Source organism: Diplotaxodon limnothrissa, linkage group LG1 (assembly GCF_057381915.1).
Source record: "Diplotaxodon limnothrissa isolate DT_005_m linkage group LG1, D_limnothrissa_male_GT1.1, whole genome shotgun sequence".
NCBI lineage: Eukaryota > Metazoa > Chordata > Actinopteri > Cichliformes > Cichlidae > Diplotaxodon > Diplotaxodon limnothrissa.
In genome coordinates, this window is record NC_140596.1 from 2110999 (window position 1) to 2133655 (window position 22657).

General features: G+C 48.6%; 1 protein-coding gene across 1 annotated transcript in view; it reads left to right on the top strand.

Annotated features, from left to right (window-relative positions):
- Nucleotides 1-22657, top strand: part of adamtsl3 (ADAMTS-like 3) — a 185553-nt gene that overhangs the window by 158302 nt on the left and 4594 nt on the right. The window contains exons 21-28 of the mRNA XM_085356359.1: nt 8186-8923; nt 9407-9647; nt 14274-14398; nt 15636-15773; nt 18402-18584; nt 18662-18781; nt 19291-19545; nt 21733-21916. Coding sequence (XP_085212485.1) covers nt 8186-8923; nt 9407-9647; nt 14274-14398; nt 15636-15773; nt 18402-18584; nt 18662-18781; nt 19291-19545; nt 21733-21916 — 1984 coding nt within the window. The remainder of the gene's footprint in view (nt 1-8185; nt 8924-9406; nt 9648-14273; nt 14399-15635; nt 15774-18401; nt 18585-18661; nt 18782-19290; nt 19546-21732; nt 21917-22657) is intronic.

Genomic DNA, 22657 nt, shown 5'->3' on the forward strand with positions numbered 1-22657 from the left:
CTCTGTGTGTTCACTCACTAATTTACAGTGACAGGGTTCGGCTAGCGTAGCTTAGCTTAGCTTAGCTTAGCGTAGCTTAGCTTAGCCGGCTCGCTAGCAGCATGGCCTTTTCACCTGTCCCTCCTGCTCATTGTGTCAGGTGTGTAGTTACTCCTCCACCTCCTTTAGCAGTAATGATACTTGTTATAAATGTAGTCTATTTGCAGCTCTAGAGGCCAGCATCACTGAATGGGAGACTCGGATTCACACCACTGAAAAACCCTTAGCTAGCCAGGCCCCTGTAGCCGGTGGTAGCGTAGGCCCCGCTAGCTGTCCCCCGGCAGACTGACCTGAGCAGCTGGGTAACAGGATGGCTGGGTGACGGTAGTCTTAAACAGAAGCCTCAGGTACACCAGCAACCTGTTCATGTGTCTGACTTTCACAGAAGGAGTTTGTGTCTAAGTGTGTAAGTGCTTTCTGTGTAACACTCAGTGAACGCATCGGGAGCAACTCTGGGCTCAGTGTCTTGCTCAAGGACACTTTGGTATCTGACCAGAGTCAGGGATTGAACCGCCATCCATCTGATCAGTAGATGTGTTTTTCTTTGCTTCTTGCCGTGATTTCTGCCACGTCAAAATATCTCCAGTATCCACAGATGATGCTGAATTTTACCCCCCTCTACGTACAGGGCCTGAAACTCTGAAAGCATGCTGATATCTCAGTACGAAGGTTAGATTTGTCAGTGCTTCCTTTAATATAAATCAGCTGATTGTGACGGGTCAGGTGGAATATGTTTTTCATGGATGAGGACCGGGGCGGCAGTGGGTAGCTCGAGGTCCTGGGTTTGAATCCACCATCTGCCCAGAGGCTTTCTGCGTGGTGTTTGCGTGTTGTCCTCGTGTGTGCATCAGAGCCAAACAGGTCAACTGGTGATGTGAGAACCTGATGTGACAGAAAAGGGTGGATGGATGTTGTTTATTGCGATATAAACTCTCTGTGAGGAGGACTGTCGCTGGGACATGGCAGATTACAGCTTGGTGAAACAGTCTCACCCTCGGGCCTCTGAGCAGTGTTTACAGCAGTGTATCAGGCCATCGTGTTTACTCTCTGAATGCTTGAAGGGAACTCGGACTGGCCAATCTTCACGCTAACACAGCGTGCTGTGCTTTGCCATATGCGTGCACGTATGCTGTGTGGGAAGCCTATGTGAAAATCACGCATCGGGTTCAGCAGCTGCTCAGTGAGTGCCGATGACTTCACGTGATGACTGCGGCCAAGCTGCAGGAGACGCCGCTCGCTGACGTCTGTGTGAAATAAACGCCTCGGTGTTGGTCCAACATCAGAGTCACCGTTTGATCTGTTTTTCTAATCCTCCGCGACTCGACTCGCCTGCACGCTGCACAACACGTGACTTAATGCCTCGCAAATGTCGCAGTGAGTCCTGAGAGTCCACGTGTGTTTCAGGAAATGTTTTTTCCAGCTGCCGCCTCGGATATTACCGCCTAATCAGAACGAAGGCCGAGGCCGGGTCAGTGGAAGAGTCCCGGTGTCTTCAGAGCAAACAGATGCTCGAGGTGACTCGATATAAACATGATGTCATGTATGAAATGTTTAAGGAGTTCTGAGAATCAGCTCATATAAATAAACCTTACCTGATTCAAACATGGCCGTCCTCCTTTTAGAGATCATCTTCTCAGGTGTGCACGGACAGCTTCTGCTCTTTTCAGATCTCTCTTCTTCGCCGTTGTGTCCTGGATCTGCTCAGGCGTGAACAAAGCTGAAGTGAACGAAGTTGCAGTAGATCTGGTGAATAAGACTGGCACGACGTGGCGCTCACCAAAGCTTTTTGCACCGCCCGCCTCAGAAGCCTTAAACTCTACATGTTCTTAACTTGATGAGAGGACCAGACAGACTGCTGCCGCTCTCATCTGAGAGCAGGGCCACAGAAAAAGCTCCCACACATCTGTGCCGTGAGATTTGTTGGACTCTCGTTGCTTCTGTTAGATCTGACGGACGTTTTGCATTTTTTCAGACTGGCCACAGGGTGCTGACAGGAAAACCTGCTACTGTGTGTGGGAATGTTTCCTTTTGTGTGTGGAATTGTTGTTTATAATATCCTTCTGAGTTTTTAGGGAAGAACTGAACAAACAGCCCAGCACTGTGAAAACGAGCTGCTCTAATGAGCTCTCTGACTTTCCTCTGCAGGGAGGGAGAGATTATATTTCCATGTAAACTGGAGGGTGGGACATTTAGTGAATACATGACATTTTGTTTCAGTGAATATGACCTTCACTCTGTTTTTTATTGCTTTTACTGTAACTGGAGCACCATCAGTAACAACAGAATACGTAACAGCTGCCTGTTAAACGTCTTCCTCTCGCAGAGAATGATTCCTGCGTTTCAGCCTGTAGGAACACACGGACAGATAATGTTCTTCATATTGTTCAGGTTGTTTATTTTCTTTATTTTGGTCAGGGATGAGAAAGGAGAGATGCAAGCAGCTGATCAGGGAACCAAACACACGGCTCCTTCACACAGACCTCAGGTCAGTTTAGAAGATAAGAACCACGAGCGATGTAACGGCAGCAGCTGCAGTGGAAGCTGTGTGGACGCGATGCAGAGGAGATGTGTTCGAGTCAAAGCAGGTGACTTTATGGGCAGACTCACACCTGACAGCGTCACGATTGAACTCTCAGACAGTGATGGTGATCATGCAGACATGCATCTTCTCTCAGTGTGTCGCCTGGCACAGATGTTCACGTCCTGCGTGCGATCACGCCGTGCTGAAACGACGCTTTAGTGCAAATTAGCCGTCGGCTGCTTCAGAGGTGCTCGTCTGACGGTTGAGCAGTTCTGCCCAGAACTTGTGCGCCTGCTTGAATCACCACCCGAGAAGAAGAAGCTGAAACTCAAACGGGACGATCTAAAAATGGTTTTGGAACAACTCTGAAACCTCAAAACGTGGAGCATGCAAGTTGCAACTGCCGTAATTCCCCCTCTCATTAATTTCAATGTGTTTAATAATTGAATGGAAAGAATTGGAGGAAAAGCAGAGAGAGACCTGCTGAGACCCGGGGCTGCCGCCGTGGTCGCTGCAGCTCACTGAGGAGGGAAGCTTGTGCTGCAGAGAGCCGGGATGCCAGCGGTGAAACTACTGCAAATGAATTTGCACGTCAATGCTCCCATCCTGCAGACTTTGGTCCAGCCGGCCTCGCTGCAGCTGTAACAAACGTTCAGTCACCGTATGGTTAGAGAAAGTGACGACAGTTGGAAACATTGCGAGCTGTGATATCTGTCACACAGGACGGGGGTGGGGCTTTGTCAGTGCTACGCTGGATCAGCGGGAGGCCAGTCTCACTAATCGTTTCTTTGATCATCAGAGGCGGATCAGGAGAAAAGCACCCAGCGCTCCAGAGAATCCTTCACGAGCTGTTAAAGGTCGTCTGTGTCCTTTCAAGTGTGGACAGTCTGACTCTGTCAGGTGATGAACTCCACGACATTTTAGCAAAGAGCCGTTAAACAAGCCGTGTAATCATCCTGTTTGTAGATGTTTGACAGGTTTCTGATGTCATGAAAAACCTTTCTGGCAGTATCAGAGACATCGCAGCACCACGAGCCGCTTCGCAGCACCACGAGCCGCTTCGCAGCATCCTCCATTTTTGATTTGGGGCGTGAAGCGAGCAGCAGCAGCATCCTGACAGCATCAACTACAGTATCATCTAACATCTGCTGGAAATCGAAGGCGGGCTTCCTGTCCTCGTGGTGCGTCTGAATCTGCTGGTGTCTCCCCGAACTAAGGGCAGAGGTGCGGCGTCGTGGTCAGGCGACAGAGGCGGAGCCAGTTTAAAGGACGACGGCCGGGCTCAGTGTTAGAGATGAAGCACGTGATCGAGGCTCTTTCTTCACAGAGGTCAGGAAACACTTGAAGACGTACTGCGTGTGCACAACAACAAAATGAAGGATTCGTCGCAGCGATGTGTGCAGCCTGCTGGCTGGACGGTAACCTCCGTGTGGATCTGTGATATTTTGCTCGGCTAAAAGTTATCAAGGCTGACGAGTGTCTTTTCCTGACCGGCTGAACTTTACACGGATCGAATGACATTTATATTTTATAACCTAGTTACCTCGTGTAGATTGAAATGCGGCTGCATGCAGTTTTTTTTCATCAGTTGAATATTTTCTCCGTGTTGAGCATAAAGAAATATCTTCCACAGGACCTGTTTTGTTTTTGCAGACATCGCCTGCAGCAAACAGGCCAAATAACCCGAATCCTTTTAAAGTGTCCTGCTGAGCAGAGCTGCAGCACAGCGTTGCATCCTGGCAGATCTGCAGCTGCCAACTCTGAGCTGCACATTGGGCTTTAACCAAACTTTAAAATGCATTTTGTTTTTCGTTATAATTTTCACTCTTTAACCCAGATGGCTGATGTGTTTGATCACGGGCTAAACTTACACAGTGGATCATCTGCCTCCACCTCCTCCTGTCCCAGCATCCTCCTTCACTACATCCATGAACCTCCTGTGAGCTCATCCTCTTCTCCTCCTGCCTGGCAGCTTCATCTTCATCCTCTACCCCCTCTCAGCCTGACTCTGAGCTGTCCCTCTGATGGACTCATTTCCTGTCTCCCTCCCGATCAACATCTGAACATCTTCAGCTCAGCCTGTCTTTTCCTCAGCGACACGTCTCCAACCATCCACCACAGCAATCCTCACTACCATCTTGTAAACCTCACCTCCGTCTCTTGCTGCTCTCCTCCAGCAGCGTTGGACGTGTAGAATAAACAGCACTCTAGTCCACAGGTGTTAATGGAGGGGCTCCACATTTTCAGGAGAGGGTGTCACCCCTTGCCCTGCTTTAGACACACCCCTGTTGGAACATATAAAACCTTTAGTGGGGCTTTTACTGATGGTCTGATTGGATCTTCTTTTAATCGCAGAACATATTTCACTTGTCTAAAAACAAACAAGAACTTCAGGACATGAGAACAGGAAGTGCTAAATGCTAACTCGTGCTGTAGTCTGAGGACTCAGTGCAGACAAATTGTTTTTACTACAAAGAAAGAAAAGACTTTCCTGAGGTCACAAATCCAAAGCAGACATAATGTGATGAATCCGGTCTCAGCGCTCAGTCGTAGATCTGTGCACGGCCGCTCGGCCCACTGTTTCAGAGTCCTGCCCTGCTCAGCATGACCGAATATCAAAAGTCAGAATGTCCTCTTCTGTTTCACTGATCGTGCTCATTGTATCGGCGTCTGTGCCGTCAGCTCACAGCTTTTATTTGAGTTAATGGTGTAAAGCAAAAATCCGGGTCCCTTTCAGAGGGAGATGTTTGCATTTTCTCATGCCCTGAGTATGACCATCGATCAGCGTGGTTTATAACCATCATCACTCACAGAGACCCAAACTGCTCGTACTTGTTAGGACGTACTCTGCTTTTAGCTGACGCAGAGGTGTCACGCGGCCTGACCCGCGTCCCCCCGCAAGCTCTGAGGAATCCACTTAGCCGTCCTGCTCGATGTTAACTAAAGTACAGTCGGGAATTCAAATAAACACAGAGGGCCTCTGAGCCTAAACACATACCTCATCACCGTGGGTCACTGAGATGACTGCGGAGGTTCTGGGTAAGACCTCTGAAAGAACGCAGTAACGCGCAGTGTTACTCAGCTGTTAAAGTAAAGTTTAAACTCAGTGAGTGACTCATTAATGTCAGAGTCACAACAATAGCTTTACTACATATGTACATATCGCCGGTGTTAGATAAAGGAAGCTACCAGCTCCCCATGAACCAGCCGAGGCGGGCTGTCGCTGTTTACTGAGGCTTCAACATCACTTTTCACATGCAGATGCAGACGCAGCAGATGCAGACGCAGCAGATGCGTCTTTCTGTCTTTAGTTTCAAGTCTTGCTGAAAACAACATGATGTTCATGTTGGAGACGTCCTGTTACGCCCCCAGCCGAGGGGGCGTGTCAAGGGTGTCCTAGACATAACATGAGGTGTGACTCCTGACTCCTCCCACTCCCAAGTTCAGCAGCGGAGAATGAGTCATGTTGCTGAGCAGCAAACATCTTCAAAATGCTCTCATCTACCAACAAAGACATGAGCACATCCTGCCTCTTGAACTAATGGCCTTGTGTTCGCGCTTCTCACTCAAACACTCAAAGCTGTGAGCGAACAGCTGGCGCCTCGTTGCAGAGGAGCCAATGAGAGGGGCAGGTGGCTGTCAGGTGGACCTTCTACTTCTTCTAGTCCTCAGAAAAATATAACCTGAGATGAATTACACATGACACCTTAACGTATGTCATTATTTATTCTTTTTTTTTTTTTTTTTTTTTGTGTCCCGTTTGGATCTTTAGCATCAGAATTGTTGTCTTAAGGCCAAGAAAGATGCCAAGCAGATTTATTTTACCAAGTGGATCATCATGGCCTTGCCATATTGGTCCATTTGATTGACCTTTATTATAATTAAGAATTTATTTTATTTTCAGTTGCTACAAACGGGACAGACATGACTGGGGGATAGGACAGGGAGAAAGAATGAAAGAAAGAGAGGGAGAGAAAGAAAACCAAAGGGGAGAAGAGACGGTGAGAAGGGGGAGAAGAAAGAATAAAAACAAAACACCTGGATCACCTGTATGGAGAAAAAAAACAGAAGAGAAAGCAAACAACAAAGAGCAACATAATAAAAAAAACAGCACCATCACAATAAACTAGCTAGCAGTAGATATCAGTAGATACTAAATAATAAACGATATTGTGCAGCACGCAAGATAGACAGCGCACAATGTGCTTTGAGGCAGCAGCCAAGAAAGCTGTAGTCCGCGTCTGTGAATACCCGTGTGTACACCTGTGTGCATACCTGTGTGGATCAGCGTGCTTGTATTCCAAAGGTTTCTCCATGTAACGATCTGCTAGGGAGTGTGGGGAGCCACAGCCCCGTCCTCCAGGGTATGAAGCAGGTATGGAGGAGATCCAGGCCCCCGACATCCAGAGGCCCCAGAGTACAAGGACCCGAGGAGGACCACCAAAGGGGGGGAACCGTGCCACCCTCCTGGGAAGAGCTGAGTGGAGCCCCAAAGGAGAGGTCACCCCGCAGCTACAGAGCAGAGGCCAGAGGGGGTTGCAGTGGCGTGCCCGCGGGCTCTGCTGGCAGCCAGCTGTGCCAGAGAGGGCCGAGCTTCAGGCCCAGAGGCCTGAGGGCATCCCACCCCCCGGAAGGAGCCCAGCCAGGCCATGTCATTATTTATTCAATAGAAACTCAAAGTGATTGTGAAGTTTGATTGTCTAAGAACTCTGCTGGCGTCTGTGCTCCTTGGCGTTGTGTTAACACACCTGCAGACCAGCAAAGTGTCAGAACTGCTCTTTACAGAGACACTCGCACCGTTGATGATCAGCTGATTGAGTGCATTTCATTTGCAGCACCTGTGCCTCACTTAGCACTCCACCACCACATCCAAACACGATCAGGTTAGGCTCCAAACAAACAACACAGCAGCCGCTGAAATACAGCGTCACAAAACCAGCGGCTGACTGCACTGTGTCTGTTTTATATACAATCAGTGGTTTCATTGGATAAGTCGCCCACTCTTGTTGCCTTGTTACCACTTCTTTAAATCAGATGATGTTCAGACACCTGAGGAAGACCAGGAGCCCTGAAAATACTGCAGCAGCCGTCACTGAAGGTTTATTTTATTTTAAGGAGGAGCTTCTTCCTGTAAGAGTAATGTAGTGTTTTTATAAGGAAACACCTGTCCTTATTCTGGTTCGACTGTTTCATGCACTGACATCATTTCATCATCATTTCAAAGTAGAAACATAAATGAAGAAAAAAAACGTCCATAATTAGCTTGAAAGATTAGAAATCAATAAGTCAAATGAACTTTGTTGGAACCAGAACAGGTACAGCAGTATTTCAGCTTTTAGTGGGAGAGGAAATATTGCCCTGGATGGTGGATGTGTTGGACAGAAGATGGAGCTGCCAGGGTGGAGGAAAAGAGGAAGACACGGAGGAGGTTCATGGATGTAGTGAATGAGGACATGGAGAGGGTTGGTGTGACAGAGGAGGGTGGAGCAGGTGGAGGCAGCTGATCCACTGTGGTGACCTCTAAAAAAGATGAATTGTTCCTCTGAAGTTTCTCAAACTTTAAACGTTTGTTGAAAATATTCACCATATTGAGAAGAAATGTCGTCTCTCTTTGATTCCTAACAGAGCACAAGAAGCAGATGAGACCCAAAGACTCGCGAAAAGCCGCTGTGAAGAACCAGGTCAAGCAGCCGGTGAGACGCCCTGCAAAGACTAGAGGCTACGAGGAGGGGATCAAACAGTGTCCCGCTCTCATTAGCACGCACAACATCTACATCCAGACCCGTAAAGAGAGGCGTCTCCACCTGACCGTTGGTGGCCACGCCTATCTTTTACCCAACACCTCTGTGGTCATCAAATGCCCTGTCAGAAGGTTCCCCAAAGCCTACATCCGCTGGCTCAAAGATGGCAGCGCCTTACCCAGCTCCCAGCGCCTGGGCGTCACCAAGTCCGGCTCTCTGAAGATCCAGTTCCTGGAGCCAGAGGACACCGGGGTGTACAAATGTGTGGCAGGACCCGCCTCAGACATTTTCACTCTCCAGCTGATAGGCGGTGACGGCAGTTCGGCGGGTAGACCGCCTGCTCCCGGACCCGACTGGGAGGAGATGCTGCCCAGCTGCTACAGCCACGACTCAGTCCTGAAGACGATCCGACCTGGGGCCCGGGTTTCTCTGGTGCCCGCTGGCGGACAGGAGGCCTCCCTGCAGCCACGGGTGGAGGAGAGACTGATCAATGTCACGCTGCAGGCTGATAGAGGAGAGATCCAGCAGGAGCAGGCCTCAGAGCTCATCTCCTCCCTGCTGACACACATGTCTCCTGCCCAGCTCTGGACCAGAACCACGAGGAGAGGAGGACAAGCTAAAGGTAAGCAGAGACCCAGCCGACCACACTGTGCAGGCGGTGTCTTTCTTCCAACACTTTTTCATGTCTTTCATTAAAAAGTTTGTCGATAGAAAAGAAAAAAATAAAGAACAAGGGAGCAGGAAAGACAATTGAAGGAAAAGGGACTAAAGGAAGGTGAGAAGGAAAGAGGTTAGTTGGTCGGTGGGTGGGTTTCTGTGGTGAGATCATCAGTACCAGACTGCGGTCAGCTCGTCTGGCACCAACACTCATCCTGCCAGAAACATTTTCAGTGATTCTGAGGCTTGATGTGAACTTCCTGACGTTTATCTACATGACTGATTGAACTGCACTGCAGGTATACAGGTGTTCCTAATAAAGTGCTCCGTGTTTGTTGTGATTGCTGATGCAACCCCATCAGGCGTCTCTCCGTGTCATCGGCTGACCTTCCTCGGCCTCCTTTCTCAGGATAACCTTTTTTCTTTTTGCTTCCTGGTCCGTCCACAGACCGACTGCCCAACTGGTCCGAGCACTCTCCACTGGAGACGGTAGCAAAGAGACCAGCGATCATCAGACAGCAGCAGAGCGTCCCATCCACCTTTCAGAAGAACATCGACATCAGTATCGGACACAGCGCGCTCCTCACCAACGCCACACGGTCGCTGACCATCCGGTGCCCTGCGGAGGGATCCCCGCCTCCCAAAATCAGCTGGAGCAAAGATGGAGCTCTGCTGCAGCACTCTGACAGGTAGCAGAGCTGCGCTAGCTGACAGGCCAGTCAGTCTGATTCTGACTAATCGTTGACATGATTTATTTATCATGTGATATTTTTTAATTTGAGTGAACTCTGGAAGCTTCGTGTTTGCTTCAGGAAGTCACAAGATGCTCGGAGTGGCTCACAAATTCAAAATATAAGCTCCAAGTTATTTACAGCAAGTTAACAGGATGCTTTCCAGTTTGTAAGAATTTGCTTTTCAAAATAAAACCCACAGGACAATAAATGTGAACTATTGATGTTTACCTTTATCCAAAAATAAAAGCATCTGCATGGTAAAATGAGCCTATTTGAGGTGTGTGTCAAATTTTAATGACAGTTTTAAGGATTTCCCAAACGGTAGGTAGCACATGCTACAGGCTCATGATGTGTCTGAGTTTCAAAATTAAAGTCCTCAGAGAGTCGAAGGACACATTGAAGTTTCCTAAAATGTCAAAATAAAAGACTTAAGGTGACAAAAGGAGCGTACAGATTTACTGGCTTTTCAAAATAAAGTCTAGTGTTTCCCACTTCTCAGAATTGAAAGCATCCAACATGAGAACGTGTTACAGGGTTTTTTTCTTCAAACAGCACTTTGAGCTTGTTGAGTTTTCCTGTGATTTGCTGACACGATGCTGCCTCCAGGGTCCAGTTCTGGGTGTATTTAGCTCGTGCAGTCAGTCAGAGTCACAGCAGAGAGGAACAGAGATGAGGAAGCAGCTTCCCTCACCTGCCCTGCTCCTGTATCTTTGCGTTCGCTGCCCCTCATCACTTCTCCAACTGCAGCGTGTTAGCTGCTCTCCTCCTCCTCACTCTGTTAATTAGCTACAGCTCATGTTTCTCTTTGTGATCTTTTCCAGCTGCAACAGATGAAGCCTGGAAATATTCACAGTGAATTAATTGGGAAGCTAATTACACCGGTGGATCTCCCCGGCCTTCCCACATGTTTGCTGCTTTGCTGATGCCCCTGGTTCTCAGTGACTCCCCAGGAAGTCTTTGAAAGAGGCTGAATGCGTGTTTTTCACTTCCACAATCAGTCGGTGTTAACTAGCAGTCATAATTACTACTGACACCGCCTCAGTCGATGGTATGAGCTTCTACACCAGGCTAGTCACAGCTTTCCCGATTAGTTCTGCTTGTTTATTTAAAGAGTGCCGTCTCTGAGCCTGACAGGAAGTCATTTATCAGTTCTGATCAAAGGTTTGAGCACGTGACCACGATACCTCTTGTAAGCAGTACAGAGGAGAATTGCTGGTGCATTGTGGGAGGACCCAGCAGCCTGAGCCTGCAGCAGCATGACTGAAGGAGGCTTCAGCAAAACGCCACATCACCGACCCAACTATCGCCTTTATCAGGTCTGCAGAACATTGAACGAGTTTGAACCTCGTTCAGGTTTTTGCTGATGTGTCTGTAACTCTGTCTAATCTGTGGTCGAAGGCTCAGCTGTCAGACAAAACATTTGTCTTCCACTACTTTTACTTTTTAGGTAAAAATGATCACGTATTTGTTACAAGAAGCTGGTATTTAGTCTTTTTGTTATGCATCCATCCTCTTGGATTTATCCAGCTGTTTTAGGGTGAGGGGCGGGGTACACCCGGGACAATTTAGAATGAGCCATTAACCCAACTCCACTAACTGCATGTCTTTGGACTGTGGGAGGAAGCTGGAGTACCGGAGAGGACCCACGCAAACTCCACATGTGGGCTGATGGTGGAACTGGACCTTCTTGTTGTGAGGCCACCACTGTACCACTGTGCTGTCCTTGTGTTATTTTTAATTAGTTGTAGCCTTTAAGTCATGGATATCAAACATTGATCCTTTAGGTCAGACGTTCAGTTTGAGGTGGTCGGAGCCGTGTGTGAGTCTGACCGCTGTTTCCAGCCTCACGGGTTGAGAAAGTAAAATGAGAGAATGCTGTGAATCATTTATTCTGTTCACTGATTTATAAAGTCGGTCCCTCCACAGATGAAAGTTTTGGCACATGAGGTGAGCCGGCACATTTTATCAGTGGGTTTATTGACTTTGAGCCGTGATGCTCATTTTAACAGGCCGTGTTACGATGCAGTGTTTGGATGTGAAACCTCACTGAGTGGCTCTGGTCCAATGAATATTGATGAAGCAGGATGACCACACATTTTGCACTCGTGTAGTTTCGTCCATGTCAGCCCACCCTTTTCAAAAACACATTCGATTTTCTTAACTGGAACTTGTGAAATGCAGATGGAGGTTTGCGAGCTGCGACTCACTGCGACGGAGCCCATGCGTGGGAGCAGGAGCTGCCAATCACAGCACGACCGAGTGTTTCTGCCCCGATGCGTTACACAACACGACCTCTTCTTCATCCTCCGAGCTCGCCGGCCCTGTGCCGCTGTCATCATGAGTCAGGTTTAAACCCGCTGAACTGGCCTGGTCCAAATCATGCCACTGATTGGTTCTGCAAAGTGTGCAGGATGGATTATTGATTAATGTCCTGATAAAAGTCCAGAAAACGTGGCAGCAAACAGCTCGAAAGCTTATGTTTAAATCGTTTTTTCTCTCCGTGTTTCTGTAGCAACTTTTCCTCCTGTGATATGCAAACGATTTAACCTCATCGTATTGATTAAGCCCATAGTGTGGAATCTTTGACGCCCCCTCTGGCAGTGATGGTAATGGCACAAACCCTTTGATGTCTGGGGGACGTTAGAGGAGTTTTGTGAGCTTCGGCTTCATAGTTCAGCAACAGTTCTGTGTTTCGTGGCTGCAGTCTGATCATTTTGTGACCTGATGAGCTGAAAACCCAGTTTTGTAAAACGAATGAGCTGCTGTGGAGAGATGGCCGAGGCTTTTCCACTGAACTGGTCTGACTGTCTCCTGAGGTCTTCATCATTTTCTTCTCCTCTTGCTCATCTCTTCCTTAGAGATTTTCAGCACAATGAGTCAGATAAAGAAAATCAGTATCAGTTTCATGTCTGTACATTGAGAGCAAATCTAAAAGAAACGCTTTGATATTTGCTAGTTTCAGTATGAGAGGAGTCCTCGTGTTCCTCATTCTGTTTATTTAAGTGATTTAAGGAGGAAACAAGCCACGACAGGTGGTGCTAGCCTCCGCCTCCCTGCTGTGGCGCTCAGCTGCTTTTAATCACGTCCTGAACTTGTCTGTAAGATGCGCTGAGATGAAATTGCTATTGATTTTCCGATTTGATGCCGGGTAAGCCGGTAAACAAACACATTTCCAAAAATGTCAGACGGTTCTTTTAATCCGAGCGCGAGAGAAAGAAGCTCTGAGGACGGTCGGGAATCTGAACGCCCGAGTGAGACGGACACTTGATTGACATTTACAAGACCTGTGGGCTGCAGAGGAAAACACAATGTTCTGCAGCCGCCCTTGACTGAGTTTTATCAAAGTGCTGAAACTGTGGCGCGAGCTGAGCGTGATAACAGCTGAAGTTAGCTCTGCATCACGCTGTGCTGCTGACTGACCTTTTAAAAAGGACTTTTATCAGATTTAGCAGGTCTGCAGCATTTATTTCTTTTATTCCTCAGTGAAAAGTTCACGTCTGTGTTATTACGGCGGAGACGCAGATCAAAGAACAAGTACGTCTCTTCCATTGCAGTGAAGGAGAACAGTTATGAGTGCCTGATCTACATGCAAATCACTGCTGTCTGGAATACAGAGCTGCAGAGCAGTTCTAAAAGGCTGCAGCACAGAGTGTGTGTGCGCTGTAGCACCGTGGTTTAAAATATCTCTAGTAACTGTACTGCTGCAAAGCTTAGTGTGAGCTTTGTGAGCATGTTGTGTGTCACTCCTCAGGCCTACAGTTGGAAGACGGGGCGTCGCTGAGCCCGGCGACGTGGACAGCTCTCTGGTTCTTTTGGCCCGGTGCTGTTTGCTCCCCTTACAGGGGAGGGGTGTTGTTTTAGTCTAAAGGCCACCTGTACGTAGCGACGCACTCGTATCTCCTCACGTTGTAGCTGACAGCTGTCTGACAGACTCTTACTGCATAACGAAGCCTCTAATGAATCTCCTCTCAGTGATTCTTGTATGTAGTTGCTTCTGTTATGAGAAGATGAACCTGGTACCTGAAAAACTTTGCTTTACCAAAGATTTTTTAACCTGCTGCTACAAATAATAAAATCTTACAGAAGTTGTCTGCACAGCTCAGTCTGTTTGTGTGCGCCGCCTCAGCCATTTGTTACATTTACACTTGTTAAAATGTTACATTCTCTGACAGCGATTATATTCTGATGGCATATTCAAGGTGTGACATCACTCTGAGGTTGTGGGCAGGAGGGGGAACAAAGGTGCGACGTTTGTGTTAATATAACGACACCTGGCTTTGCAAAAAAAAACCAAAACGTCAGGTTTAAAATGTTAGAGAGCTACAGGCTTCTTCTGTGAACAATAAAATAGCACTTGCAGTTTCTTCCTTGTGTTTCTCTGTGTTTGGGTGATGATCTCCTCATCTACAACTCAACAAAGTTCCTCTGTATCCAAAATTATTCACCAGTCCCTCAGCGGAGACTCTTCGCCCGTTTTAGCTGCCCCACTTTGAAAGAAGTACTAGAATATGAGGAAGCCGTGTTCTCCTTGTTGGGATGAGTTGGGTAAAAAGTAAAAATGTTTTCCTCGTGTGTCCGCAGGGTGTCCTGGGATCGAGCGGGCCTCCACATCCTGCAGCTCCGAGCGTCTGACAGAGGCCAGTACAGGTGCGCCGCTGCCAACGCGCTGGGCTCAGACTCGGAGGCTTCCCAGCTGCTGCTGGCAGGTGTGCTCTTTGTTGCAGTTCACTCGTCTCACGTAAGGTTGCATTTGTATGCACATCTTCTCCAGTTCCAGTGGAGGTTTTGTAATTTCCCTCGTGGCTTTTCTTAACTATGTTGATGAATATCAATCCCGGCCTGCTTTGTCTGTGAGCGCGCGGTAATAAATGGATTTATAAATATATACGTTTACAGATTTCACCGTCTTACTCAGCCTGCAGAAAAGAGTGTGGAACAGCTGTGTTTGTTCACAACATGAACCCAGTTCTTCTTTTCCACTGGTGTCGTGTGTGAGGGATTATTTTCCACTTGCAATCTACAGGAACACAACGCTGTGGCTCCGTCTCAGCCTGCTCCATGACTGCAAACAAACCCGGGTGGTGGGGTTTAATGATTTATACAGTCCTGGAATCACAAACTAATTTTTTTAGCTTTTTTGGGGGGGGTATTCTTCCAGATTGATTCATGTTCATTCACGAATGTTTGTATCCAGTAAAGCTGCAGCACTGATCGCAAAATAATCAGCCTGAAGTTCGGGAAGCTGATCTGTTGGCACAAGAAATAACAGTTGAATCACTTTCTGATATTTTCTTATTCTGTTTATGTCCAGACAATCAGAAGGTTAACAGGAAATAATATTGAATGTGCAGTTTCTGTGTTCGATGTTGTAATTTAAACAGCGGGTGAGTTTATTTTGCATTTTGACACAAGGCGATCGGGTCTAATAATGAATTCACTGAACTTCCACGCGGACGTTACAGTTACTCTCTGAGGAAAGTGAGTGATTAAACCCAAAAGTGCAAAATGTCATTTCTATGCCGATGACACAGTGATGTCATTTCCTGTGTCTAACCAGCCTCCGTGTCATTTACCATGAACTTTGAATGCAGCACAACTTCACTTTGTCACCACTGTCTCACACTTACATGGACGGGCTGCAGTGCTGGACACAGTTTGTCTGATATTCATCACAAATCTGGACTCTTTACCCTCGAAAGCCGACTAGAAGTAACTGATGAACGTCTTTTCAGAAATGAGGAGTTTCTGGGATATTTGAGGCAAAATAGATGTTTTTACATCAGAGGTTAGTCGTGGTCTCTGCTCATCTAGGTATCCTTGGAAAAACCTGGAGACTCTTCTAATGGTTGTCGAATCACGACTTTATTGATATATACTGTCATTAAGGGTATGGGAGGATGTGATGGGAGCTCAGTGGCTGATGCAGTTTCTGTGAATCTTCAGAGCCTCCGGCCATCGCGGTGTCCTGGAGGAACGTGTCAGACCACGGGGGGATGCTGGGCCACAGCTTGACAGCCACTGTCGGAGGACAAATCAGCATTCGTCCAGGCGCCAACCTCACTGTGGACTGTCCCGTCAGTGGTAGGTCACGATACCACACAAATCAAAGGTCTGCATATCCAATCTCAAAAACCCCGGCGTCCTGTTTTCTTGGCCTTTATTTAGCATCTACAGCACATAATTCAATGAAAAAGATGGTCTGCTGTATCTATAAAACGATGTTGTTATGTTATTGTGTGTGAAGTCTGTGCATGAAGCAGAAACGTGAACGCACAGCAGGCTCCGCCTCTCGTCTCACCACCACAGACAAAGCAGAAAGACGCAAAGGTTTACTTCCTGTGCAGATAACAAACGTCCTCATAAAAGCCTGCAGACACAGATTTAGGTCCCCACAACATCAGTAACACACACACACACACACACACACACACACACACACACACTCATCTAAATGTATACACACTGACTGCTGCTTCTCTCATCTCATCCAATCACAGAGTGATGAAAACATCTGATCAAACAGTTTATGTGGAGCTGGTTACAAAAGGTTACTGCACTGAGAGCTGACATGATATCAGCTGTGTGTGTGTGTGTGTGTGTGTGTGTGTGTGTGTGTGTGTGTGTGTGTGTGTGTGTCAGCAGGCTGAAGCGGTGAGATAAACCAGATTGAAATCTTGGAAAATCAGAGCATTCTCCTGTTGGCAGCTGGGTGTTCATAGCTGTCTGATCTAAGAGTGAGAGTCACGTTTGGACGCCTCACTTCAGGAGTTCACCTCACTCACCTCAATATATGAAGTGCTGAGAGACTAAACTCTGAGCTGTGTCCAAGTCCTGATCAGCTCGTACGCTGCTGCTGCAGAAAGACAGCTGGAAGCTGAAATCCTGTTCGACCAGTTATCCGGTGCACACGGTCTGAGCTGCCTCCTGCCTTTGTCCACACTGACTCTAATGAAGACACACGAGAGTTAAAGAGCTGTGAGCCAAGCTGCAGTTCCTTCGTTCCATCAGAGGTTTGCTCCTTTAGCTTGTAGCTGGAAGATTCCCAGACAAACACTCTTATTTTCATGATCCTGATTCTGCAACAAGCAGTGTTCACTCATCTTCTCCCAACCACCTGGGTGGCAGGGCGGCAGTGTAAGCAGAGATACCCAGCCACCTCCTCCAGTGGGACATTTCCCAATGTTCCCAATGTTCCCAAGCCAGCTGGGAGACATGAGCGTCTCACCTCCAGGAGGTATCCTTGTCAGATGGCTGAACCGCCTCAGCTGGCTCCTTTTGGAGGCGCAGCAGCTCCTCGGCCAGGCGCTCGTCACAGGAAGTTGGTCTCTGCCGCTTCTGTCCTCGAGCTTTTTTCTGTCAGTTTCCACCCAGAGTGTCAGATCATTTAAGGTGCGAGTGGGAGCGTAGGCTGACCAATCAGTCGACAGCTTCACCGTCAGACTCAGGAAAACAAATCAGCAACGTGACAGCAGACGCCGCATCGATCTGTCCGTCAATCTCCCGCTCGACTCCTTCCAGAAAATTTCTCCAACTGGACCTGAACAGTCCAACCTGCAGCTGAGAACCATCATCATCATCATCGTCAGTTAATTCCGGCTCAGCCTCAGTGTGAGCTGCAGGTCGGCGTGCCACTCAAAGGTGGGTGTGGTCACAGAGTTCTCAGAGACTTCCTGTACATGCGGCTCAAAGTGTGGGACAACCTGCTCTTGCTGAGCTGCAGCTCTGCAGGAGCTGTGTATCTCTGCACGTGACACACGTGTTTCAGGCTAAATCAACATTTTTCCTTCCCCGTCTCCGTTCATGCACAGGAACAACAATTATCTGTCTCTGCTCGTCTCAGCTGGGACTCCAGACCCTTTAAGTATGTCACCTTAATATGCCGTATATATGTTCTGTGCATAAAATTAACATTTCATGACTCGTTTATGCTTCTAATTTTCACAAGTAAACAGAAGTACTGCTTTAATTACTGCATGCTAATTATTTCTGCCTACATTTATTTGGGGGTGTTTGAAAAGGCGGCGAGTCCAAGTGGAGTGTTCGTGGTGTGTTGGGGTGTAAGCATCACAGAGATTGGGAAAACACGTCGTGATATCTCTGTGTCAAAAAAGGAAAAGAAGCGCTTCTCCTGCAGAGCTGTGCTGCTAAACAGGGAACGCTTGTGGAAGTCGATTCGCAGGAATCCACGGCGGGAGCAGCGTGGGGTCTGACCCCGACACACCGAGGAGCACAGAGAGCCTGTGGGCTCTGCAGACTCTCACGCTGATCCTCGCTTCACATCAGCCGCTGTTCAGACGCAGGAAGTGAAGCCGTGTGAAGTTCAGCCAGAGTTTGATTTCAGATTCACGTCAGAGCTCGCGCTCAGCTTCAGGCCGGACTCTGCTCCTCCTCTGACAGAGCAACAGTGTTTCTCTACATCCTGACTCCATAACTGTGTCGCCAGCTCGTCCTCATCATGACAAATACTGCATCAGTCAAACGCCGTCCAAATAGTTTGATTGAATGGCATTTGTAATAAAATTCAGAGGAAGACCATGTAATACAGCAATCAGAGGAGCTTTGGCAGCAGCGGGAAAGAAAAACTCCCTTTAAACAGGAAGCAACACGTTCTTCTTCCTCCAAATTCCCTGCAGCGTCAGGATTCATCTCACCATGTTTGACCTGTTCTGTTGTTGTTACATTTTTAACGCTCCTTTCTCCGTCTGTCAGGTGTTCCTCGCCCCACGGTGCTGTGGCACAGGAAGGACGGGCTGTTGGACGCCGGCGCCGTCTCCCTGCCGTCTGGCTCGCTGTGGATCCGAAACGTTTCCGTGCACAACCAGGGCACCTACTCCTGCGCCGCCACCAACGCCATAGGAAAGTCGACCGCCTCCACAGTCCTGAAGGTCCACGGTGGGTTCACACATAAAGCCGACCTCTCGCCATAATCGCTCGCGTTGGGTCACGTGGAGTAACGTTTGTGTGTGCAGATCCAGCCGGAGGGAGCCGGGTGCTTCCAGCGTCTCAGGAGCTGAGCAGGAGGAGAGTCCTCATGGCGTCACGGCGCGGCACGAGCGTCTTCATCAAACCTGGAGACGTCCTGCGCATAGGTACGCTTTACTCACCTCTGCTGTCACAGTCACGGCCGGTTTCTCACATGATAACCAACGAAGACAACATCCTGTGCCCGGAGCCGCAGACTGACCTTTAATGTGATGACCAGATAAATATAGCAGACAAAACCACGACATCCTCAGACGGATTGGATTTGCTGTTTGTTAATATAAAGGGTTTGGAAAGGTGGCTTCACAGGCTTTTATTAAAAGAACTGAAAACTGGTTCAGTGTCAGAATAAAATCGTCTTTGACTTTAGATTTTATCGGATTTAAAGTTAAGGAGAAGATCTCAGTCACAGCTCCGGTCTGAGTCTGCTGAATAAGAAGGTCGAGCCGCCTCCCATCGCTGAGCTGCTCTCACATTAAGCAGCGCGCTCCCCTCAGATGGATTTCTTTCATCCATTAGCGCTGCATTAGTGTCTGAACTTGATGGAGTTCCTGTTTAGCATTTTCAGTGTTATAATTTTAAAGACATACATTCTTTCTGCTCCTGCCTGTCGCAGGCTGTCCGGTGGTTTCCGACCACAAACCGCCTGTGCGCTGGGAGTACAACAACCGGACCCTGAAGGAGGTTTCGGCTCCGGCTCACTCCCCAGATCCCGGTCCGGGTCAGGGTCTGCAGCACAGGATGCTGGTGGGGGGTCGTGTGCTGGAAGTCAGCACGCTCCAGGGGAAGTTCGCGGGCCGCTACAGATGCCAGACCTTCATCAACAGCACCAGGCAAATCCTGTCAGCCTGGATATACGTTCACAGCGAAGGTGAGTGTTTACGCCGCCTGCCTGTGGACACAGACAGTGGACAGGGACGCTTTCCCAGGACGGGAAGTTTTCAAAATGCAGGGTTACTATACTGTGCATGTCTCATATCAGCGGCTATCTAATGTACATGAATATCATGATATGCAGTGATCAGGTTGGTCTGGAAGCAACAGGGCTGCAGCTTAAGCTCCATGGAAAATGTCATAAAGTCAGGAGCTGAAACGAGAGGGCGTGTTCATAATGTGAGCGTGGACGACGGTGACGTGGTTCCTGAAGCTGGAAAACCTCTCCACCGTTAAAGCAGGCGGTAAAGGAAGCACCGAAGCTCCTTTCCTGAGTGTTTCCACGACTCTTCTCAGATTGTTATGATCTAACTGAATTTTTATTATGTGCTTGAAAACATTTTTACGGTCTCGCTGATGCTGAAGCTGCATCTGCATGAATAAACTCAGCAAATGATGTCAGTAGTTCTGGAGAGGAAGGTAAACACAGGCAAACAGAGCGAGCTGGAAGTCATGAGACGAATGATAATTGGACCGAGTGAGCGATAAATGGCAGGAAGCGCGTCTCCTAATTCGTGCGTGGGTGGCGAGGAGTGCTTAATGCGTCTGAGAGGACGAGAATCCAAAAGCTGCTTAAAGTGTGAAGCTTAGTTAAAGTAAATACATTAAAAACAAAAAGCGGTTTGTGGAAACGTCTCCTCGAGACAAGTGGAGCATCCGGGGAACGCTGAGGGGAGGGAACGTCCCGGGTGGATGAGGTGTTTCATCTCTGGAAGCTGCCGGTGTCAGCGCCGAGCTGGCGTCACACGGCCTGACTTTATTTGGCTCTCCAGAGTGGAAAAATCTCATGTGGGAACAAACTGAGCATCATTTCTATCAAAGAAACGATGAATGACCCACACGATTATTCAGGTCCAGCCCAGCTCTGCAGGAATGAAGCGGCTCCATCTGCACGCCGCTTCTTTGTCTCTGTGACACCGTCCCTTCCTCTGCCTCGGACGTCTCCCTGCCTCCACTGTGGCCGTTTCAGCATCTGAAATTAAACATTGAGAATCTGTGCAGGCGCGTGCGCGACACGTTAACGTCTCAGGGTGGTGTTTGACGCCGCCGCTCAGGCTTTGCATCCTCTGTCACCGCTGCCAAATCTTACTGTGACGGGATGCTGTGGCATTCCTCCGAGCCCCGTCCCGGTTTGGCCTGTAGCTTCTACAGTCTTCCCTTCAAACTGCGGCCGTGTGGATAACGAGGCACGGCTCTGCCATTTGGAACAGCTGTCAGCGAAGAGATCGCCTCTGCATGCAGATGATGCAGTCCAGCACAGAGTCTATAAATCAATAAATGTATAGATCAGAAGTCGTTTTCACCGACCTTTGAGCTGTCACGTATTCTGTGGAGCGTCTGATGTCAGTCTGATGGGAACCGGTGGATGAGTTTGAATAGATTTAGCGTTTGTGTCTGAGACGCACAGACGGTGCAAAGTGGCTTAAAGCTGCATTCCTTCTACCGTCCAGCAGGGGGCAAAGAAGCAGGTCGGAGGCCGCTCTGCTGAGCTTTGATTTGATCTTTGCTGATGAGTTTCTGGTCTCAGTCGTTGGTCTGCAGTCTGTTGGAGTCAGAAAGGCCGATTAAAGAGGGATAACTGTGGGTGGGGCTACAGGTTTGGCGCTGTAGAGCTAAAATCTCAATTTGGAGTAAAAATCTTTCTTCTGGGGATTTTGTGATAAGAGGGTTCAAAGGTAGCTGGAGTTCTAGATTCTAGTTTATGTCACAACACCATGAGGCGCTTTAGCGACGCTGCTGTTTGCTGGAGTTATCTTTGGAAGCAGAGAACATCCTGTCCTAAAGCCCTAACCGACCAATCAGCACGCAGTTAGCAGGACGCTGGTGTTGCTGAGTCAAAAGCAGCTTCATTCACTAAAGTCAGTTTATTTCAGCTGTGACACGTTATCCATGTTGGATAACAACTAAAGTAAAATGTGTTGAGCTCTGGTTTTATTGGACTGCTGCCCCCTGCTGTACACGGGGGCTAACAGGAAGTGACCAATGGTGACATCATGGCGGCCACATCTCTCCTCATACAAACCGACTGACCGTCACTGAGAGCCCAGAAGCTTCTGCTGATTTACAGAATACTCGTTCGATTGTGGATCTCATGCATCTCCATGTTTCCTCTTTCGTTCTGCAGAGTTTGGCTGGAGATTCGGGGGCTGGACCACTTGCAGCACTTCCTGCGGGAGCAGAGGGACGTGGCTGCGGCGGATCCAATGCGTCTCTCTGGACGGAAAGGACGTTCACCCCGACATGTGTCAGCGCGTACCGAAACCCGTCACGTCCCCGGTCCCCTGCAACAGACAGGCCTGCCCCCCCAGGTACGCTCGATCGCCATGTTCACCTGAGCGTGGACGCCGAGCGCGTTAACCAGCTGTGCAGTCCGTCCTGCTGGCGTCGAGCTGCATTTCAAGGAATGATGGAAGTTACTGTCTAAGCTTCGTTTCTCTTTTTGGGGGCGTGTCCAGCACAAGGCAGCTCCTCCCAAAACTTCTGAAAATGGTAAATGGTAATGGCCTGTATTTATATAGCGCTTTACTAGTCCCTAAGGACCCCAAAGCGCTTTACACATCCAGTCATCCACCCATTCACACACTGGTGATGGCAGCTACATTGTAGCCACAGCCACCCTGGGGCGCACTGACAGAGGCGAGGCTGCCGGACACTGGCGCCACCGGGCCCTCTGACCATCACCAGTAGGCAACGGGTGAAGTGTCTTGCCCAAGGACACAACGACCGAGACTGTCCAAGCCGGGGCTCGAACCGGCAACCTTCCGATTACAAGGCAAACTCCCAACTCTTGAGCCACGATCATTGATCTGAAAAGAAGACGGTTCGCTGTTCTGGCAAATCCAGGAGAACCGCCCGCGTGCGGCGTTCTCTCGGTCGGTCGGGTGCAGCTCAGCGTTTGTCAGAGAGGGAGGGTACCTGTCTAGTGGCTCCGCCCATCAAGCGTCCAGTGCTGGGGAGCAGGGCACTAATGTGGGCAGGTGTCCGAGGTGTTAGCTGTTTTGTAAGCAGACGATGTTCAAACAGCTTTAATCACATTCGAGCCGTAGCCT